The sequence below is a fragment of the Microcaecilia unicolor genome, chromosome 2, assembly GCF_901765095.1.
Source record: "Microcaecilia unicolor chromosome 2, aMicUni1.1, whole genome shotgun sequence".
Classification (NCBI taxonomy): Eukaryota; Metazoa; Chordata; class Amphibia; order Gymnophiona; family Siphonopidae; genus Microcaecilia; species Microcaecilia unicolor.
This window is the reverse complement of record NC_044032.1, coordinates 394,392,519-394,414,166: the sequence shown is the minus strand read 5'-3', so window position 1 is coordinate 394,414,166 and position 21,648 is coordinate 394,392,519. Positions and strand designations below refer to the sequence as shown.

The following is a 21,648-nucleotide window of genomic DNA, read 5'->3' as shown; positions in this document are numbered from 1 at the left end:
GAAATATGACGGCAGATAAAGGCCAAATGGCCCGTCCAGTCTGCCCATCCTCTGTAACCCTTAACTCCTCCTTTTCCTTAGAGATCGCACATGCTTGTCCCATGCTTTCTATGACAAGTTGACATGGATTACTTATCATATCTGATGAGTTACAGTTCTTTAAAAAAAAAAAAAAAAAAAAAGTCATCAGCTGCAAGGTTTCCCAGACGGTAGTCCTCATGGTATCTTCAACCAAGACTGTTTTTCACGTTATTCGTATTCAGCCAAATAGTGATTTAAATTTGAATAAGAATAATCCGGTGCTCTACTGTGCTAAATCCTACTGAAATAAACACTTGATCTCTGATTTCACATTGCTTCTTTTATTATTTATGTTAAAGCTCGGTGCCCATTATTCATATTGATCCAAATAATATCTTTCATTATTCGTATTCGGCTAAATAGTAAAACATGCTATTCGGTACGGCTCTAGATGGAACAAATTGAGAATCTAAAAGAGTGAAAAATCGGCTGTACTGGATGGTATACACAGCAAAGTTCTGAAAATTCAGAAGTGAAATTGTATACCTATCATTAGTAATCTGTTATCAGTAAATTCATCCCTAAGGATGAGAGCAGGGGCGTAGCCAGACTTTGGCAGGAGGGGGGGGGGGGCAGAGCCCAAGGTGAGGGGGGCACATTTTAGCTCCCCCCACTGACGCCGCCACCCCCGCCATTGTCGCTGACACCGCCAGCCAGCCATTGTCGACCAGCCCCCTGCCCGACGACCCACTCGACCCCCTCCCGCTGCCAACCCGCCTACCTTTGCTGGCGGGGGACCCCAACCCTCCGCCAGCCAAGTTCCTCCTCGCAAAAGGCTTCCTATTCCTTCTGTTTCTGGACGTCAGACTCACAGAACGAAGCCTTGCAGATCTGCAAGGCTTTGTTCTGTGAGTCTGACAGAAACAGAAGGAATAGGAAGCCTTTTGCGAGGAGGACCTCGGCTGGTTGGGGGGTTGGGGTCCCCCGCCAGCAAAGGTAGGCGGGAGGGGGGGTCGAGCGGGTCGTCGGCAGGGGGGCCAGGGCCCAATCTACGGGGGCCCAGGCTCCCCCAGGCCCCACGTAGCTACGCCACTGGATCAGAGAGTGGCTAATGAAATGCTGATCTTAAAAAGAGCTCCAGGAGCATGCTTGGAAACTACAGAGCAGTGAGCCAAATGCTATTCTGAAGAATGAAATTAATTTAATTGTGAACTAACATGGATTTAGCAAACGTTTCCTTGGCAGCCTGTTAGATTTTCGTTTTTCAAGGCATCTATAAACATGTAGATAACAGGAGGCGGTGTCCTCTTGTTGAATGCGATCTGGCTAGAAGATTGGAAACAGAGAATGGAACTGGATGGGGTCATTTGTTTATAGTAGAAAACGATAAATAGTGGCATGCTCCAGGAATCTGTACTGAAACCTGCATTTTAACGTATTTATATGTAATCTGGAAAAGAGCACTGGGTAAGGTCATTAAAGTTGCAGATGATACAAAATTATTAAAAGTGGTTAAATTACTAAAGAAATGAGTAGTTGCTGGAGGATCTGGCAAGACTGGGAAACTAGGCATCCTAATGACAGATGAAATTTAATGTGGTCAAGTGCAGAGTGAAGCGTAAAGGGAAAATAATCCTAAATGTAGTATATGATGCTGGTTCCATATTATGTTGACACTTAGGGAAAGGATTATTTATTTATTTACAAAAGCTTCTTAGCTGTCATTCAGAAGCTATAAGCATAGCAAAGTGGTTTAGAGGCTAAGCAGACTAAAATCACAATTATAAAAATAAAAGACATAAAATTGCAATTATAAACATAAAAATAATATAAAACATAAGATTCATTAAAAACACCTATAAGTAAACCACCATAGGGAAAATTCCTAATCCACAGCAGAGCATTGCTTCCTATCCCATGTCTCTTTATTTTTCTCAGGAGTCTCTCATGAGGAAGTTTATCAAATGCTTTCTGAAAATCTAGATACACTACATCAACCGGCTGAGAGTTCAAAAAAGACCATATGGAGTCAGATGATTGGATATATACATGGGCTGATAGGAAAATAGTATCTTATGTGACTAAATACAATATGACATTATTGTGCTGCTAAAAATGGATAAACATACTCAGATTTCTGGACATCCATTAACAGCTTAATAGCAGTGTTTTATGACTACTGAAAATGGGAGAGCAGCGACATGGGAAGGTCATTGTACAAGTAGGCATTGCAGTAGTTAATTTTTGAAATGACTAAGTAGTAAAAAAAAAAAAAAGTAGTTGATGAATTTATCTAACTTTTACCCTTTTAAACCACTTTAATGCATTTGTGGTGTTATATTAAGTCAGAGGAATTCAATTAAGTTTTGACTGCACAGATTCTGTGCCAAGAAATAAAAGCAGAGACCTGCTTTTTAAGTGACAAGGGTGGACCAAATTATCCTCCTAGGGTATGAACTTAGAGAGAAGAGCAAGTGGAGTACCTTGAAAACAGGAAGATGTTGATGGTTGCAAAGATCTACTGGGCCATATAGGTGCTCATTTAGAGGCACTATGTACAGGCTTCTGCTGATTAAACCAGTCTGCAGCTCTGTTAAACAGAGGTCAAGGGTTGAAAGACTCGCAGACTAAGGATCATAAGATCTTGGAATCATTGTGGATGATACATTCAAATCCTTTGCTCAGTGTGCATGCTGGAGGAAAAAAAACAATCAATGTTAGTAATTATTCAGAAAGGGGAAGAATATAACATAGAATGTTATATTGTCTTTATATTGATCTGTAGAGCAATCACACCTTGAGTAAAGGCCTAATTTCCCTGTCATAATCATATCTTCCCTATAATGTAGCCCAACCTCCTTGATTTAACAGTATCCTTAAAATATATTTCACTTTGAATGATGTGCTCTTGAGCGACTGTCAGCTTTCTCCTGCATTCTAGTGTATAAGCTGCTGTATACTCCTCCTGCCTCCTCACTGGAGTAGGTTCCTCCTTCCCCAAAGTATTCCCCAGTTTCTAACTCATCTAAAGCTCTCTGCCTGGCATCATTGTCTCATTCATGCATTGAGACAAGGGAGCTCATGCTGCCTCTGGGGTCTGGAGAATGGAGCAGGGATTGCAGTATTTCCGAGAATACTATGCTGGATCCTTGCCACTGCTGACATGAGAGGATTTCTCAGTGTGTTTGGGAGGAGATAACTATCTGGGTGACACGTGAGGTCCTCTAGATAGGATTCATGTTCAGTTCAGCTCTTTGTTGTAATCTCTATTTGTCTATAGCATAGCATTTTTGTATACTCTTCTCAAACCATATCTCAGAACTGTTTACAAGACAATTATCAAACACAAATAATTGCATTCAGTAAAGCAATATTAAAATGTTATTAAACTTAAATGAACCTAACTAAAAAAACACTTTTAGCATTCTAAACTGCAATAACATAGCTAACAATTTAGATACTTTTTAAAAAGCCAAAACTTCAAGTTTTTGTTCCAGTCTTAGTTCTGTTGACACTGGTTTCTCTCTTTCCGTGTTATCTACTCATACTCTTCTCAGTTACTTGTTGTTTAAATGTAACTGTTACATTAAAGGTTTGATTTTTTTTTCTGTTTTTCTTTTCTTGTGCTTTCATAGGTGAAAGATTTTTCCCACCACCTTCTGGTTTAACATATTCAACCTGGTTTTGCATTGAGCATTTTAGTAGCCATCCCAGTAGCCACCCAGTCAGGCTTCTTACTATTGTGCGCCGAGCCAACTCCTCCGAGCAGCACTATGTCTGCCTGTCCATAGTGCTATCTGCCAAAGATCGCTCACTCATCATCTCCACGAAAGAGGAGCTACTTCAGAACTACGGTAAGGTTTTGCTTTTGGACTATGCTAACAGTGTGAAAATGTGCTTCAAGGATTTAGGCCTCTACTTAATTAAAAATAGTGAAAAAAAGTTTTACAGTCATGTTGAATTGAAAAAAGAGTGAATTTTCCTACCCATGTATTATTGGAGAGCTGCAAATAGGTGCCTCAGCAGAAGGCAAGAATAGCAGGAGATCAAGATTAAATTGTGTCCCTTTACAAGAAAAGTTACATACAATTCAGATGAGGTAGACAGAGCAATTTTGTTTAATGCTGGTCCTGAAGTTTTTTTTGACTCACTTCAGTGGAACTCGGCTGAAATAGCTGGGGATTTATTCATCTTGTAAACATACAACAGATGTGCAGAACAGTCACAGTCCAGAGGACACAACATGAATCAAATTAAGAAGCAAACATTTTTATTTATTTATTTGTTACATTTGTACCCCTCATTTTCCCACCTATTTGCAGGCTCAATGTGGCTTACATAGTACCGTAAAGGCGTTTGCCAATTCGGTTGATAACAAGTATAAGGTTATGTTGTGGTCAAATAAGTTAGGTGTGAATCAGGCGTCATGGGGTCAAAGGGAATGAAGATTGTAAATTGTTCAGTACGATCATTGGTTATGCTGTATTGCTGGGTGTGGGGATTTACGTTGGATCGGTGGGATAGGCCTTTTTGAAGAGGTGAGTTTTTAGTGATTTCCTGAAGTTTAGGTGGTCATGGATTTTCACAGCTTATGTAGGAGAAGCTAGATGCGTAAGTTGTTTTGTATTTTAGTCCTTTGCAGTTTGGGTAATGTAGACATTCCACAGATAGAACTCATGCACTAGAAGTGAATTCCCTAAATGAGGGGGGTCACAGTAGGAGGTTGGAACACATAAGAAAACAGGTGTTTTGCTCATCCTCATCATTATGAGTTAGGTGGGGAAGATGATGCAATATACTGAACAGGGGTACACTGATGCATTGACAACAGTAGAAATTTAAAAAACTCCATTCCCCCCACCCCCCCTGTTAAGGAGCCTATCATGACCATGGTACCCAGCATAGAGAGGCCCTCGACTGAAGAACTCCCCCCCCCCCCCCCCCCCCCCCCACCAGGCTGTGGCAGTCTTGTGGTCCTAGGGAAGTGTCCTGCAGCATTCTCTTCCTCTTCTGCCATTTTGGAAAATGGCAATGCCTGTCCCATAGTGGTGCATTGAAATATACCATTAGGAATCAGCCTTTCCAAGATGGCAGGAACAGATAAGCATCGCTCCTGCCTCCTAACTTAAAGATGGATTGGAGATGGGAAGGTGTTTAGGGCCCAACTGAGCCACTAGGGATTGTATTAAGGGGGAGGGGCGCGGGGGCTGCAGGCGCCACTTGGGTCGCTATGCATTTTATTTCAATAGAAAGGAGAAATACTTCATGGTCCACTTTAAAATGCTGCACTTTTCCTCAGATAGTCTAACTCCCATGCTAGAATCTATTACATTTTAGGGTCTGTAATAAAGATTCAGTGCTAAGGAGGGAAGGAAAAACTATGCCAAAATTTAGTACACTTTTTCACATTGGAAGCAATTACCTATTTTGCCAGTTTGCCTGCCAACCATGCTATCCTTTAGTGTGGTGGATTTACTGTGAATATTTTCATGCAAAACCCCTTATTAAATAGGCCTCAGACTACTGGCCCACTTACTCCTGTTGTGTTTACATTTTATTCTCTCTCTCTCTCTCCTGTTTTTGTCATCTCATACCTTTTGTTCTTCTTTCTCTCTCCTCTGTACAGTGCTCCTTCCTGCACTGATACTGCTGTGCATGCAGCTGCTTGAGGAAGATCTAGAATTTGGTAGAAACTTGGGTTTGGGTCTCAAAAGCCTGCTAGTCTGGGTCAGATCCAGACTCGTGTTTCTGGCTTTTTCTGTCTCCTAGTACCACCTATCCATTCTGGTGGCCCCCTCTCTCCTTGTCACCAGGGGAGGAAAACGTTTTAGGATGCAAGGAAAGTTTTTCCTGTTTTTTTTTTTTTCTCTGTGGTGTTTGGCTAATTTCCACTCTTTTTGTTGTTTCCATATTTTTAGTTTTCTTCTTTTATGTGTTCCTTCCTCATATTCTTCTAACTCCGTCTGTCCCTGCTTTTTCTGCTCCCACCAGTTTTTTCCTCCCGTTGACACCAGCCATTGCAGCTCTTAGAATTCCACTGCCAACTTTTTCTCAGCCTTACATATGGCCTTTTCCTCCTGTGCTTGACCTTCTCTTCTCCTCCTCTCTCAGTTCAGAACAGCAAGAAAAGGTTTCCAGACACCTCTCTTAGCTGCGCTGATACAACATGTTCGACACAACTTAAAAATAATTCCTCCACTAAAATAACAGGGCTCTAGTAATCTATATAGGGGCTCAATTTCAAAGCATTTAGACACACAAAGTACTATAGGTTACTATGGTACTTTGCCTAAGTGCTTTGAAAATGAGGTCCATAGTGTACTAGGTTCACCAAACGTATGGTAGAAATCCTGAATCACTTAATATTCAGCGAGAGACTGTCAGTGGATACAAATAGCAAGAATATAAACCAAAAGGCAGCCTAGTAGCTGCTCAGTCTGTGTTTAAAAACAGCTGAAGTGCCACAGGGTAAATCTAATTTAATCTTACCTCAAGTGCTTAATTTGGCAATATCATAGCTCTTAATGCCAAATGTGAGTCCCAATAATAAATTACTCAAAATGTGTTTTGTGCCCAAACTTAAACAAGTGGCCAATATAGTAATGGTCAACTGATTCATTAAGATGAAAAAACACCACTTATCTTTCCTGTATCACACTGGCTCCGGTCCAACAAGGCTCTCCATTAAAAAATAAAAATGCATCAGGGACCTTTTATACCACTCAGAAGTTTTATGACAAGCAGCCGTGAAAAATCTTCACTTTTCGGTCAATATGCAGGGCTTACCGGCTTACCAGCAGTGATGGAGAACTTCAGTTTTAAAGGCAGGAACCTGTGAGAATGAAAGAGACAGTACTAGTGCTAAGATCATCACGTTCACTTCTTTGTTGAACAAGCATGCACCAAATTTAAAACTATAAAAAAGACACAGTGGTTTTATTGGAAAAATGCAGATTAAATGATATTATTCCATTCAATACAATCATTAAGCGCCTTGGGTACTAGGGAACAGTAATCCCAGAATTGCTCTCTTATAGTCGATTTCTGTAACCTGTCTCCCCCCATCGATGGAACAGGAATCTGTTGAGTAATGAATCACTGGATGGTAGAAAAATCATGGCCCATTTGAGTGAAATGAGATACCATGGCAGCAGTGAGAACACTGGTATGATGACAGCTGTGATGTTCAATCAGGCAAGCTCTTATTTTCCTTGTGGAGCACCTAATGTACAACTTAGGACAAGGACAGAGAGTCACATATATCATATATGATCAGCAAGAAGAGCTGTCATGCAGGTCTGAAACAGCAAACTGCAGAGTAAGAGCAACTTTTACCAAGGCCCACAGAAAAATAGCTCTCACTGCAAAATTGGGAGCAGAGGGTGTGTGAGTGCCCTTTAGGTAGGAGGAAAGAGAGAGGGAGCAGTGATACCAGCATAACAGAATGGATCAGGGTTTCAGGGCCTGACAGGTTTTTGTAATTTTTTTGCAATTACAGTTAAGAAGATGGTGTACATTTACTAAAAGGTATTCTTGCACGTTATTTACCACAGGTCCTGTTTTATACAATGCAACCTATGTACTGATGATGCATGTTAATGACATTAGTGTACTTTAAAAAATATAGCCTTGTGTGCCTTTATAAAGTAGGCTTCCAGAACGATCCCTCTTAGTGCTCAAATATTCTCACACAGATTTACACCTCTGAAGTAGATCTAATGGGTGAATGTTTTCTTTGTGTACATGAGTGCATTGCAACTCCACCCAACTATACCCCCAGAAATGCCTATGCAGGGATAGCATAATGCTATCTTTCAGCGTGCTTACTTTCTAAGCATGTGTACCCTATTCAATGTTATAGCCATTTTACGGAGAGTAAAACCTGTTACACATATGGAAAAGGCTTCTTAAAATTATCCTCCCAGTAGGACTGGGAGTGGGGAAACGGTTGTGTAGTTCATTAGCAGGAGGAACCGCAGTGCAGGGAGATTTCTCCAGCTCTTTAAGGCAGGCATATCTTCTGTGTTGGGTATTTTGTGAAGACTGATTGGGAAGGGATTGAGTGTTCCAGCTGATTGCTTATTGCAGAAGAAATTCCTCTTCTTAGCAAGAGGGCATTGGTATGTTCAGCTGGGGAGAAATAGTTTTTTTATTCCAACTCTTGGCCAGTTAGAGGGAAGGGAAGGGTTAAGTCTTGAAAAGATATGAAGAAAAGAAAATCAGATAAGTGGTTGGAGGACAGAGGAGAAGAACTACTACTACTACTTAACATTTCTAAAGCGCTACTAGAGTTGCGCAGCGCTGTACAATTTAACACATAGAGGGACGGTCCCTGCTCAAAGAGGAGAAACCTTTGAAATGATGTTATCCTTGTAATCTGGCATCAGTTCTAAGTATTATCTTTCCCTTCTAGTGGACGACTTCAGTGAAGAGTCCTCATTTTACGAGATCCTCCCCTGCTATGCTCGCTTTCACTGTGGTGACCTCATCCTGGAGGGCCAGTGGCACCATCTTGTGGTGGTGATGAGTAAAGGCATGCTGAAGAACAGCACGGCAGTGCTTTACATTGATGGGCAGCTTATTAACAACGTGAAGGTAGGCCTGCCTGCTAATGTGCACTGCTCACTGCTAAACCAAAAGCAACTCTGTGCTCCTTCTTAAATTACTGTATTTGAAGTTTTTCATTTACCAGAGTATAATTGGTATCAGACAGCAAGAAAAGGGCACTGACAGTGGAAACAGGCATTTGCTTTTCTCATTCAAAGCCAAAAACAGAATATAATTTATTTGTTTGTTGCATTTGTATCCCACATTTTCCCACCTATTTGCAACAACAGGATCCTGGGAATTTGTTGGATTAGTCTGAAGAAGGCTTAAGCAAGAGCTGTGGCCTTCCTGGCTAAACTTAATCATGTCCAGCACTTTTACAACATTTTTTTGCAGGACCACTTTTTTTTCCTGTGGAATTATTCTCCTTTCAGAAATTGCAGGAATTAACTGTAGAGCAGAAGAAGTAATGTTTCAGAATGGTTTCAACAAGCTGACTTATAGGATCACTTGCAGGGCCCTTTTTTTCCTGATATTTGCCCAAAACGTGAATTATGACCCTTGCTTTTTCGTCCAGAGGTTTCTTTCACTTTTAATTTTTCCGCGTTATTGAGAGTCATCTTGGCTCCATACTGGGCATTAGGATGCTACTTACCCAAAAGCTTAGATTTCACTGAGATTGAACGCTCCCTGCGTATATCTTTTTTGGTTATTTTGTAGCTTTTACACAGGGACTGCTTAATTCATACAGCACTGTGTACACCTTTTAGCGCTATACGGATGGTTAGTAGTGCTATTTTATGATACCATGAGTAGCACAGTCTGAAAGAAATTGTCCTTTTCAGAGCTTGGGGGTGTCTGGTTATCAGACTGTAGGTTTTGGTTAGGGAATGAGTGTTTATTTTTGTCGCTTGTAATCTAAATGACCTGTACATTTGTGAGAGAAGATAAGTCTTAAGATACATTTTCAAACATTGCATTGTGTTTTAAAAAGAAGAGATTTAAGATACTACTAAAGATTTGTGGAGAAATGAGGGATTTTCATGCTTGTGATTTGTATTACTATTTTTATGACATGTAGTCCTCTTGTTTGGCCAGCAGGTGGTGTCTGTCCTCTGCTGTAAAGCTGTTACAGAGGTTACTGTTTTCTGTTCAGCTTAAGCCCTGAGGGAAAGTAACCTGCACTACTATTGGCCAAATACCCCTCTGTGCTAATGCTCTGGTCTCTGATTGGCCCTGAAGTACAGAATGTGCTGGATTCCCCCAGTCTCAGAGAAGGGAGTTGGAGAGTAAAGATCTCTATACTGTTCAAAGCCTTTGAGCAGTTATTTTCCTGAACTCCCCAGGTATTACTCAGGTAGTAAGAAAGTGTCTAGTTAGTTTTAATGTGTTGTTAATTTACCTGTTATTGTTTTGCTTTTTTTTTTTCACTGTTCTACTTTTCTGATAATAAACCTATTAGTTTATTGGCTCTGTTGTCCTGGACTGACTAAGAATCCTGGTGGTTTGTGTTCTTGGTCTATGGATGTTTTCTAGGAACTTTGGGAGACCCCTGGGATTGTGACTCCAGTATCCTTAGAAACCACCAGGGAATTAACTTGTGGGTGGGAGACTTGCCCAGAGGCAAGAGGAACCCAGTCCGGTGGGGTGGAGGGTATGCCAGTGTAGAGCACTGAGCAGTACTGGGCCTGAGCAGTACTGGGACAGACCCTTTAAGTGGCCGCAGGGTTAGCCCCAGGTGGGTGCTAGGCGTTTCATGACACTGATCTATTCTCATTAGCTTTCCTGGAGCATTAGCTGTGAGACCCTGTCGGCTGATCCTGCACTGGCCTGCTTGTACAGTTCTTTGAATTGTTTGGATATAGTTATGCATTATGAATGATTGGGTTTTTATGGTTTGTTTCTGTGTAATTTTTATAGTATGTATGATTGAGTTTTTCTTCTTCTCTGTCCTGTCATTTAATTGGAGTTCCTTTCTTTATTGAGACTTAATTTTATAAACTGCTTTGACATACTTAACTTTGAAAGGCGGTATAACAAATGACAAACATAAAGTGGTAATGCTGGTAACTGAATAATGACATTTTCCATATGGTTTCGCATCATTTTTTTGTTGTTGCCTGAAATGACAGGAAAAAGGCCAAATTTCATTTTTTCCTTGCATCATTAATAGTGCACACTCGTTCAGAAGAGTGCACACTATCACCCAATATTGTACATTCTTTCCTGATAGTGTGCACATACTTGCACTATTCACACATTATTGGGGGATAGCACACTTCTGAAAGGGTGCGTCCTATTCAAGAATAATACATAATGTTTATGAAGAATGCGCACTAGTTATGACACTGCCCCTGAAATGTAAAAAAAATATTAACAAAATGAAAATTCCCATAAGTGACACAGGAAACTAAATAAAACTAAAATAGTTTGGCTTCACACCCCTAGTAGTTAATGGCAGGAAGTAGCTTGGTCTTTGGCTGACCTGTTACAGATGCGGGTGGTGTGTTCATTCATCCTTGTGAGTGGGAGGCATTGTTTGAACTGAAGAAGCACACACATGCCATGTGGTAAATTATCCAAAAAAGTTTTTCCAAACTTTTTTTTTTTTACATTTTCATGAGGAGTTTAACCATTGAATATGCTGACCTGCTTTACCTTCATTTTTTTTACCCCCCCCCCTTTTTTTTTTTTTAGCTTCACTACATCCACAGCTCACCGGGTGGCTCAGGCTCTGCCAATCCTCCTGTGGTGAGCACAGTTTATGTCTACATTGGCACACCCCCAGCACAGAGGCAGCTATCCACCTTGGTGTGGCGGCTGGGGCCCACACACTTCCTGGAAGAAGTCCTGACTGCAGCAAGCGTGGGTGTCATTTATGACCTGGGACCAAATTATGTGGGCAGCTTCCAGGCTGTGCATGGTGTGCCCTGTGAGTATCGTTATGTCTTTATGATGAATTTCTTGCTTGTCAAACACCAGTTTTCCAGAATGTGCACAATGAATTTATTTGGGGTTTATTTTGGCTCAACTGTTCTAGGGTCAGTTCATGTATATTGGTTGGCATGAAAAGTGGACTAATTAGTTGTCCTAAAAGGCCATGGTTTGGCATCCCAAGGAGAAAGAGGTTTATAGTGTCTGCAGTAGGTAGGAAACTGTTCTAGTTCGCTCTTTCTGTGGTTATTTAACAGGTTTGCTTCTTGTCTTTAAGGTAAGGATTCAAAGTCGGAAGCAGGCAATGCATCCCTGGTATCACTTGTTCCAGAAGAGAAGGTTTCTTTTGGTCTTTATGCGCTCTCAGTCTCCTCTCTCACAGTAGCGAGAATAAGAAAAGTTTACAACAAATTGGATAGTAAAGCCATTGCTAAACAGGTGAGTTACACGTACACAGAACTAACTGCAAGTTTGCTGAGGAGTTCTCCAACTTGTAATCTGCATCCATTTCGCTTTGGGGGAGGCATTTGCTTGCTAATTGTCAGTACATCACCCCTTTATGTTTTAGATCAGCAGTTCCCAGCTTGTGGTCTGTGAACTCCTGGGGGTGGGGAGAGGGGAGGGGGGTCTATGAGATCATTACAGAGGTCCACAAATCATAGATGAGGAAAAAAAAAATTTTCATGCTGCTGTAATCCATTTAAACAGAATACAGAGTCTGCTGAAGAGGCAGAATCAGCTGTGGCTGCAGAAACAGCAGTAGCAGAATCAGTAGTAGTAGCCTTGGAGGCCAGGCGAAGAAGCAGCTGTTGGGGTAGTATTGGAAGTAGCGGCACAAGCCAGTAGCAGACATAGATATGGGAGTGAGGTTGTGGTCAGAGGCAACGGGAAACGGATGCTCTGGGACCAGCATCAGCCTGGAGGGCCTGGGAATTGCGAGAGCTTTGCAAGCTGAGAAGGGAGAGATACCAGACTCTAAACAGAGTGATGAGGGCCTGGGGGAAAGGGGGAGATGCAGAACACAGGACGAGAGGGAAGAGAGGGAGATTTAATCAGCCATGGTGGAGGGAGGCCTTGGGGATCTGGGCCCCCTCCTGTGTGCTCATGCTCCCTCCAAAGCTGTAGTATCTATTGGATGGCTAGTGGGTAGCCGAAGCCCTGCCAGCTGAAGAAATATGCTGCCTCAGTCACCCCCTTCCTCTGTATACTGCCTCAGGTGTAATGAAGTTGGGGATGTGCCTCCAGTCGCTGACTGGCACTCCCTGAGCATCCTCAGTTCATACATGAACTGAGCATATTCAGGAAGTGTCAGTATTGACGGCTGGAAGCATGCTGCTGACTTCTGCACCCCTGAGGCGGCTTTGGCAAAGGGTTTTTTTGATTGGCGGGGCTTCAGCATCCCTACCAGCAAAGGTATGATATCTAATGCGGGGTGTGGGGGGGGGGATTCATGGGCAAATTCATTTTAGCTGAAATTGAACACTGAAAAAACACATTGTCTTGTCCTCTCAACCCAACACAATAACTACAAACCCACAACCATAAACACCCCAGGCCACACCCTCCCCATTTCAGATAGCTTAAAAATACTCGGCATTATAATTGACCGCAATCTTACACTTGAAAGTCAAGTAAGCTCCACCACAATGAAAATGTTCTATTCAGTGTGCAAACTTAAACGTATCAAACCTTTCTTCCCGAGGGAAATATTCCGTAACCTTATACAATCAATGGTACTGAGCCATGCAGATTACTGCAATGGAATCTATGTGGGATGTAAAGAACAACTCACAAAGTAACTCCAGACCGCTCAAAACACAGCAGCCAGGTTGATACTCGGTAAATCATGATTCGAACATGCCAAACCCCTCCAAGAAAAATTGCACTGGCTACCAATCAAAGAATGTATCACCTTCAAAATCTGCACCCTGGTCCTCAAGATTATCTACGGTGAAGTCCCAGGATACATGGCAGACCTCATAGACCTACCAACCAGAAACAGAACTGGATCATCACGAACATACCTAAACCTCCACTACCCAAACTGCAAAGGACTCAAATACAAAGTGACCTATGCATCCAGCTTTCTCCTATATAAGCACACAGCTATGGAACACACTGCCAAAAGCTGTGAAAACAATCTGTGACCATCTAAACTTTAGGAAATCACTAAAAACCAACCTGTTCCAAAAGGCATACCTTACTGACCTAAACTCTGCAACACAGCAAAACCAAAGATCTTACTGATCACTATATAACCTTCCCTACTTTTGACCCTAATGTGTCTGAAACGCACCTTCCTTATTCGACCACATCACCTTGTATTTGTTCCTCTACCGGACTTGGCGAACGCCTTTACGGTACTATGTAAACCACATTGAGCCTGCAAATAGATGGGAAAATGTGGGGTAGAAATGTAACAAATAAATAAATGTGCCCCCCCTTTCCAAATGGACTTCTGGCTATGCCCCTGCGATTAATCGAACTACAGCCCTATGGGGAACATATCCGTTTGTCACAAAATGGTATCTGTTTCTTCATTAAAAAAAAAAAAAATTTATACACTTATTAGAAAGAAACAAAGAGAGAAATACAGCTGGTAAAAGCTCTGGCAGAACAAATGACTAATGATAGAATGGTGAATTTTTTCAAGTATATCGGTGAGCAGAGGAAGGCTGGAAATTAAATTGTAAGACTGAAAGTTGCTATGAACTATTATGTGGAGAGTGATGAGGGAAAAGTAGGTGTGCTTAACAATTACTTCTGGTCTGTCTTTATGGAAGAAATCCCAGAGAAGGCCTTCGGTCGGTTGATAAAGATACATGTGAGAATGAAGTAGATATTGAAGTGTTCACAGAAGAAATTGTTTTTGAACAACTTGAAAAACTGAAAGTGGACAAAGCCATGGGGCTAGATGAGATCTATTGAAGCTTAGAGAGATTCTGGCGAGTCCTCTTGAAGATTTGTTTAATAAATCCTTGGATGTCATCCCTCTTCACAAAAATGGAAACTGAGAAGATATGGGAAACTACAGGTTACCAAGCCTTACTTCAGTGGTTGGAATGGTAATAGAGGTGCGCTAAAGGAATGGATAATGACTCTCTTGAAATCCAGTGTGTTACAAGATCTGAGGCAACATGGTTTTACCAATGGAAAATTGTGCCAAACTAATCTGATTAATTTCTTTGGGTGACCAAAGAATTGGATCATGGACATACCCTAGATGTTAGTCTACTTGGATTTCAGCAAAGCCTTTGACAGTGCTCCTCATAGGAGGCTCTTGAAAAAAATCACACCCAGATGATCAAAAGCAAACGCCGGCACTAGAGGCTCCTAGCGCCATACTAGCGCCGGCGTTTGGTAGCGCCCCATGATCAGAGCCCTCGAGCGCGTGAAACAATGCGCTCGAGGGCTCTTTGCGAAAGTAGCATGCTAATGCATGCTAAACAGGGCTTAGCATATTCATTGCCAATTATCAGTGGTCAGCGCGCCAAAATTTGGGTCACTGGCTACAGCAAACCCTACGCGAGCTCCGAGCTGGCGTTAGGGTTTGCAGATCATTGGGGAGGAATGGTGAGTCCTGTCAGATCATTGGGGAGGAATGGTGAGTCCTGTCCAGCATGCAGTTGCATGCTGGCAGGTCCCCGTTCCCCCCCCAAAGCAGACCTACCAACAGGGGGCTGGAGGTCCGGCAGAACTCCGTTCCCCCCCCCCCCCCCCAGGTTCAGGGAGGGCTGGAGATCCGGTGGGTCTCCAGCCCCCCCAAACCCCCGGAAAATTGTCCCTGGTGGTCCAGTGGCCACTGGCTAAACCCCCTCCCTCCCAGTGAGCGATGGGGGGGGGGGGACCGGAGGTCCACTGGACCTCCAGCCCCCGTTGCTTGGGGCAGGGAAGGTCAGGGCCTGGTGGTCCCATGGACCTCCAGCCCCTGTGTTTGACAGGTCTGGGCTTTTGACAGCCGAGAGCTGTGAAACAAGTGCGGGAGGGTTGTGCTGAGCACATGCTCGGCACAATTCGCCCGCACTTCTACCCCATGATCAGAGATAATTGCGCTGCTTAAATTTGCATGCATTATCTCTGATCATAGTTCTAATAGCGCCACGCGCTGTTCCAGCACTAGTTTAGAGTGCTGTTTGGAACAGCGTGGGGCTTTTGATCATCTGCCTGCTAGTCGGCTAATGTTAGGATCCATAATAGTAGACTGGATCAGAAACTGCTTGGCTGACAGACAACAGAGGATGGTAGTAAATGGATAGAAAAATAAATAGTGGCGTGTCTTAGTGATCGGTACTGGGGCCGATTCTATTCAACAAATTTGTGTGTGACCATTGCTGAAGGGTTTGAATTCAGTCACTGTTCTTAAGAATCTGTGCAGTATAGTTGGTCCCTGATGATGTGGCCATGATTTTTGAACCCTGTAACATAACATAGTAACATAGTAGATGACGGCAGAAAAAGACCTGCACGGTCCATCCAGTCTGCCCAACAAGATAACTCATATTTGCTGCTTTTTGTGTATACCCTACTTTGATTTGTACCTGTGCTCTTCAGGGCACAGACCGTATAAGTCTGCCCAGCACTATCCCCGCCTCCCAACCACCAGCCCCTCCTCCCAACCACCGGCTCTGGCACAGACCGTATAAGTCTGCCCAGCACTATCCTCACCTCCTAACCACCAGCCCTGCCTCCCAACCACCGGCTCTGGCACAGACCGTACAAGTCTGTCCAGCACTATCCCTGCCTCCCAACCACCAGTCCCGCTGCCCACCACCGGCTCTGGCACAGACCGTATAAGTCTGCCCAGCACTATCCCCGCCTCCCAACCACCAGCCCCGCCTCCCGATCTTGACTAAGCTCCTGAGGATCCATTCCTTCGGCACAGGATTCCTTTATGCTTATCCCACGCATGTTTGAATTCCGTTACCGTTTTCATTTCCACCACCTCCCGTGGGAGGGCATTCCAAGCATCCAAGCTCCACCACTCTCTCCGTGAAAAAATACTTCCTAACATTTTTCTTGAGTCTGCCCCCCTTCAACCTCATTTCATGTCCTCTCGTTCTACCACCGGATATCCTTAGGAAATAGATATGGTTGTTGGATATTGTTTTGATAGAATAATACTGAGGAGGTGTGCCTCCATAGTGCCCTATGTAGGCAGAGCTTGCTTTTGAATGGCTCTGTCTCCTATCTGCTGGTTGGTGGGCATAACTCACTTTTTTTGGACTGATCTGATAGGACTCAAGGAAAGGAAATTAACAGTTAAGATAAAATTTCACCTTACTAAGGTGAAACCAGAATCATGCATTTTAAAAAATATGGTGAGTTCTATCAGGAAATGGGGTAAGAGGGACTTTGTGAATACAAAATATGTGTTTACTGTTAACTCCATGATGGTACAGAGTGCAAGATTGGGGTCAGAATTGTTTTATATTAGAGTGCTATGTGGTTTAAATTTTATAATTTTTGCTGAATATAAACAGCGATTGCAAAATGTTCATTTCTTTATTATGTGCCTGGTAATATAAATTGCTCAACACTCTGACCAGTGTTCCAAGTTAGGGGACTCTCCCTTCATCCCTGCTGTCTAGCAACATCTCTGAGGGGGTTCTCCATTTTGGATGCCCTGGGGGAAGGGGGGGCTTGTTCTCATCCCTTGCCTCAAGCAGCAAATTGCTTTCAACTACCCCATGGAGAGCTGCAGGGAGGGGGTGCATAGCTGAAGGTTAACCTAGGGAATTAGATACCCTTTTTTTTTTTGTTTTGTTTTAAGGGTAACAGGCTTATGTAGATACTACTGCTTCTGAAAAATTTCCAAGGTTAAACTTTCTCTTTTTCTTGACCATTGTTAATTTCTTTTCCTCCTCCTAGCTCGCTATTTCATCCCATGAGAATGCCACACCGGTGAAGTTACTGCATAATTCTGCAGGGCACCTGAATGGTCCTGCACGTACTATTGGTGCTGCCCTAATAGGGTATTTAGGTGAGATGAACGTTTACTTCATATTGATAGGCAAAACTTTATTTGAATAGTTTTGATCAAGTTAGATCACTGGATAAATCTACAACTGGTTTTCTGCTCTCTTATCCTGTCCCTCATTTCTTTGATACTTGTGATTAGGCTGATGCATTTAACTCATGCACTGGACTTCCTATTTACTTTTCTCCCTCTCAGGTGTGAGAACATTTGTTCCTAAGCCTGTTGCTAGTACATTACAGTACATTGGTGGAGCTGCTGCCATCTTGGGCCTTGTAGCAATGGCCTCAGATGTTGAGGGATTGTATGCAGCTGTGAAGGCCCTAGTGTGTGTGGTGAAGAGCAACCCCTTAGCCAGTAAGGAGATGGAACGGATCAAAGGTTATCAGGTACGTTAGACATCAAAGACAGATGTGGAGGGTTGTGTTTCATTTATGCACAATAATGAGGGGAAAAAATCTGAATTTTTTTTATTGGTTTACTTTTGTAACAAGCACTAGTCTGTCTGCTAGTTTTTGAATGCTTGTGTTGTTAGAAACAAGATTTATTGGGTTACTGTTGCTGTGTTTTGATATCCCAGCATGCTCTGGCATTTACATTTAGAATTAGGATATATTATTTTTTGAAGGTTTTTAAAACCATTTATTCAGGGACTATGGTTTGAGGGTATACATGCACTCACTGGTACAGTATGATAGCTGTTTTGGATCTGTATAACACCTTGATTTTTGTGCTAAGTTGTAATCCTGAAAACATAGTATGTTGCTGTATTGATTGTGGTAACTGTTTATTGTAAATAAATAAGAGTAAAATAATTTAGGAGTCCTTATTAAGCTGCGGTAAGTGCTAGTGTGCATTTACCACACCTTAAAATGGCTTACCGTGGGACGCGCTCGGGTGTCCTGAGGTAATTTTAAGATCTGTGTGTGAAAACGGTGCGCTAAAAAAATATATGTCTGGGGCTAAGAGTAGATGTTTCCGGACTAATCAGTCAGTGCAGCTACATTCCCGCGCACTAATGATTGGTGCAGGATTAGCAAATGAGTTTTTATTACCTACAAAATGGGTAGCAGTAAGTGCTCACATGTGAATTTATTTTTAATGGCCGCGCACTAATGCCAACATTACCACATGACTGCAATTATATATATATATTCTTCAAATGTGTTGAGAGGTTCACTTAAATATGGAGGAAAAAGGTCTCAAATTGCCAATTTGCCCATATACATGAATAAATCATAAGGCATATCTCAGGCTAAACTCATCATCCTAAAAAAAACCTCCTTCAAATTTATTCAGATAACTTTTCACAAAGGGAAAACTTCTTTTGACTTAGCTTTTATATGCTGGATGATCTCACGTCTATTCTCTTATCTCCTGATGGGGACCCGTTTCGCTCCACCGCTTTCTCAAGGGAGGGACGTAGACGTGCTGATTTCCCATCCATTGTTGCTTTTATCTGGATTATTTTTGTTATTTTCAGTTGTCTCAATTTTTATATTTCTCTGTTAATTTTCATTCTGTTATACTCATAAATTCTTCAGGCCTCTTTTCCCCCAAGAGAGTTCGAAAGGAGAAAACGAAACTAAGAAATGACAGCAAGAAGTAGATGATGCTTGTTCAGTACCTTGTAAAAGTCTTTACATCCTTGTACATTTTTCATATTTTCTGTTCAGAAAATATAATTCAAACCATTAAATTAGGAGTGCGTTTTGCTTGGGATGTGAAAGTACAGCTATAGAAATACGCAGACATACAATTTTGTGTTGCATGACTGAGTATAGTAAAGAAAGTTAAATAATGTTCATTTACCTCAGTTGCTGGCAATGTTGCTGAAGAGAAAACGTTCCCTCCTGAACAGCCACATCCTCCATCTCACCTTCTCCTTGGTGGGTACAGTTGACAGCGGCCATGAAACCTCCATCATTCCAAACTCAACAGCCTTTCAAGATCTGCTGTGTGACTTTGAGGTATGTATCGCATCTCCACAGACCAGTTACATTATTGGGGGGGGGGGGGGGGGGGGCTGTGGAAGTAATCAGCAGTAACATCTCTTGTGCTTTAGCATAGGAGCAATGTACTTACCAGCAGGAAAAGCTGCATGTCATGGAGTAATGAACAGAATATTGTTAAAAACCTTCAGTGTTCCATAGAGTGCAGTCATGGTTGCTGCAAATAAATTGATACTAGAAGACAGAAAATGGTCTTCATCTTTTATGCTGCAGAACCGTCAACGATGGACCATTAGCTGAAACTGCTCTTGTTATGTGAATAGTGCTACACTTAGGATGGTTATGCACAGACTGACTGCTTTTTCATGTCAAGCTAAGCAAATTTTTTTTTTTTTTGAAAACTGAATTTAGGCCTTTTGAAAGGTGAGGTCTCTTCATTTATTCATAGATCAGAGCTAGCACTGGCACCGGTTCTCTTGCTGCTTTTACTGTTCTGTACATAAATAGAGACAGCGCCTAGTGCCGTCAGTCTTGCATCTTTTCCCCCTCTAAATGGGCACATGTGAAACAGTGACTACTATTATTGACACATGTATAATAGCGCACAGAATTTTTTAAAGGGGACGTGCTGTGGGCAGGCCTGGCAAGTATACATGTATTTCCTATTTTGCAATGGAAATATATAAATTTCTTAAATTTCCCTGTCAGCATTTACACCTACTCTTGCAAAACTATTTCTCATATAATTTTACCCAAGACGAGGAAATGTGTATTTGCTAAGGGGCCCTTTTACTAAAAAGGTGTTAATCCTTTAATACATGGTTAGCACACTCCAATAGGTGTGTTTTGTTTTTGCCTGTTAGTGCACAGTAACCCCCACGTTACCTATTTCTTAAAAATAGGAGGGGACCTGTGATGGATTGTGGGCGTTACCGGGTTATCCAGCTAGAGCATTAGGATTAGCGTACACTAGGAACTAGATCCTATATATTGTGCCAAGGTTTCTGAATGGAAATCGAAGCGTTTTCTATAAATTACTCTTTAATTGATTATTTTATTTTATTTATTTGTTACATTTGTATCCCACATTTTCCCACCTATTTGCAGGCTCACTGTGGCTTACATATAACCGTTAACGGCGTTAGCCGATTCCGATATGAACAAATACATGGTGAGAATAATACAAAGTGATATTGTGGTGGAATGAGGTACATGTATGGTAGGTTGGATTGGGGGGTCTTAGAGAGGGAGAGGGGAGGAAGAGTCAGGTAATGTTCATTAAGGTCTTTGGTTTCATTGTGACATAGGTGTCCAGGTATTTCTTCTGAACTTTATAAAATACACCGAGGTCCGTTCCACATGACTAAATGTAGTCGTGTCAATTATGCCAAATCTAATTTATAGTCAGCACTAGTCCCAGTGGGAGGTTCAAGGCAGTTCACATAGTAAGGTAACTCATTATTTAATGAGGAATTACATGTTCACACTAAAATATTTGACTAAAATTTCCCAACTAGCAGTGTTTTTAAGTTTCTTTCAAAAATGCATGTAGTTCAACTCCACTCATACGTATTTGCCTTGGAAGACCATTCAAAACTGTGAGTACTCGATAAGAGAATAAGACATCGAAGTGTTTAAATTGAATATCTTTAAATGTAGGAAACTTTAAATTAACTGGAAGGACTCACACAATCTAGATGATGAGAAAAAAAGATGTGAGAATACTTGAATAAGAAATTCAGAGGTGTTGCCGTACAAATACAAACAAATTTAAAAGGAATACGTGCCTTAATGGGAAGCCAGTGAAGTTTCTCGAAATATAGAGACACGCTGTCAAATGTTTTCAAGCGAAAAATAAATCACACAGCCATGTTCTGAATTAGCTGGAGTTTATACAAAAGTTTAGAACTTAATCCAATATACAGCGAGTTACAGTAGTCCAGATGTGGTAAAACCAATATCTGGACTATTAGTGCAAAATGTGGTTCTGAAAAATAGGACCTAAGTAAACGTAGCTGTTTTAGATGGTAGAAAGTGTGTCTCCATAAACTTTTAATCTGGGAATCATAAGTAAGTGATGAATCCAGGATGACCGCTAAGACCTTCAATTCTTCCTCCACTTTCAGGCATTTCCCTCCTACCAGCCGTATAGAATTTGGAATAAACAGCAAAGAAGTAGTAAACCAAAGAACCTTGATTTTAGTGGCGTTCAATTTAAGT

The 21,648-nt window shown here is 41.8% G+C and overlaps 1 protein-coding gene across 5 annotated transcripts in view; it reads left to right on the top strand.

Moving 5' to 3' along the window:
- WDFY3 (WD repeat and FYVE domain containing 3) overlaps positions 1–21,648 on the top strand; it is a 655,707-nt gene that overhangs the window by 317,134 nt on the left and 316,925 nt on the right. For all 5 annotated transcript variants that reach the window (XM_030190597.1, XM_030190598.1, XM_030190593.1 and 2 more), the window contains 7 exons: positions 3,657–3,875; positions 8,435–8,616; positions 11,266–11,500; positions 11,780–11,940; positions 17,371–17,482; positions 17,675–17,865; positions 19,294–19,446. In XM_030190597.1, the coding sequence (XP_030046457.1) occupies positions 3,657–3,875; positions 8,435–8,616; positions 11,266–11,500; positions 11,780–11,940; positions 17,371–17,482; positions 17,675–17,865; positions 19,294–19,446 (1,253 nt within the window). The remainder of the gene's footprint in view (positions 1–3,656; positions 3,876–8,434; positions 8,617–11,265; positions 11,501–11,779; positions 11,941–17,370; positions 17,483–17,674; positions 17,866–19,293; positions 19,447–21,648) is intronic.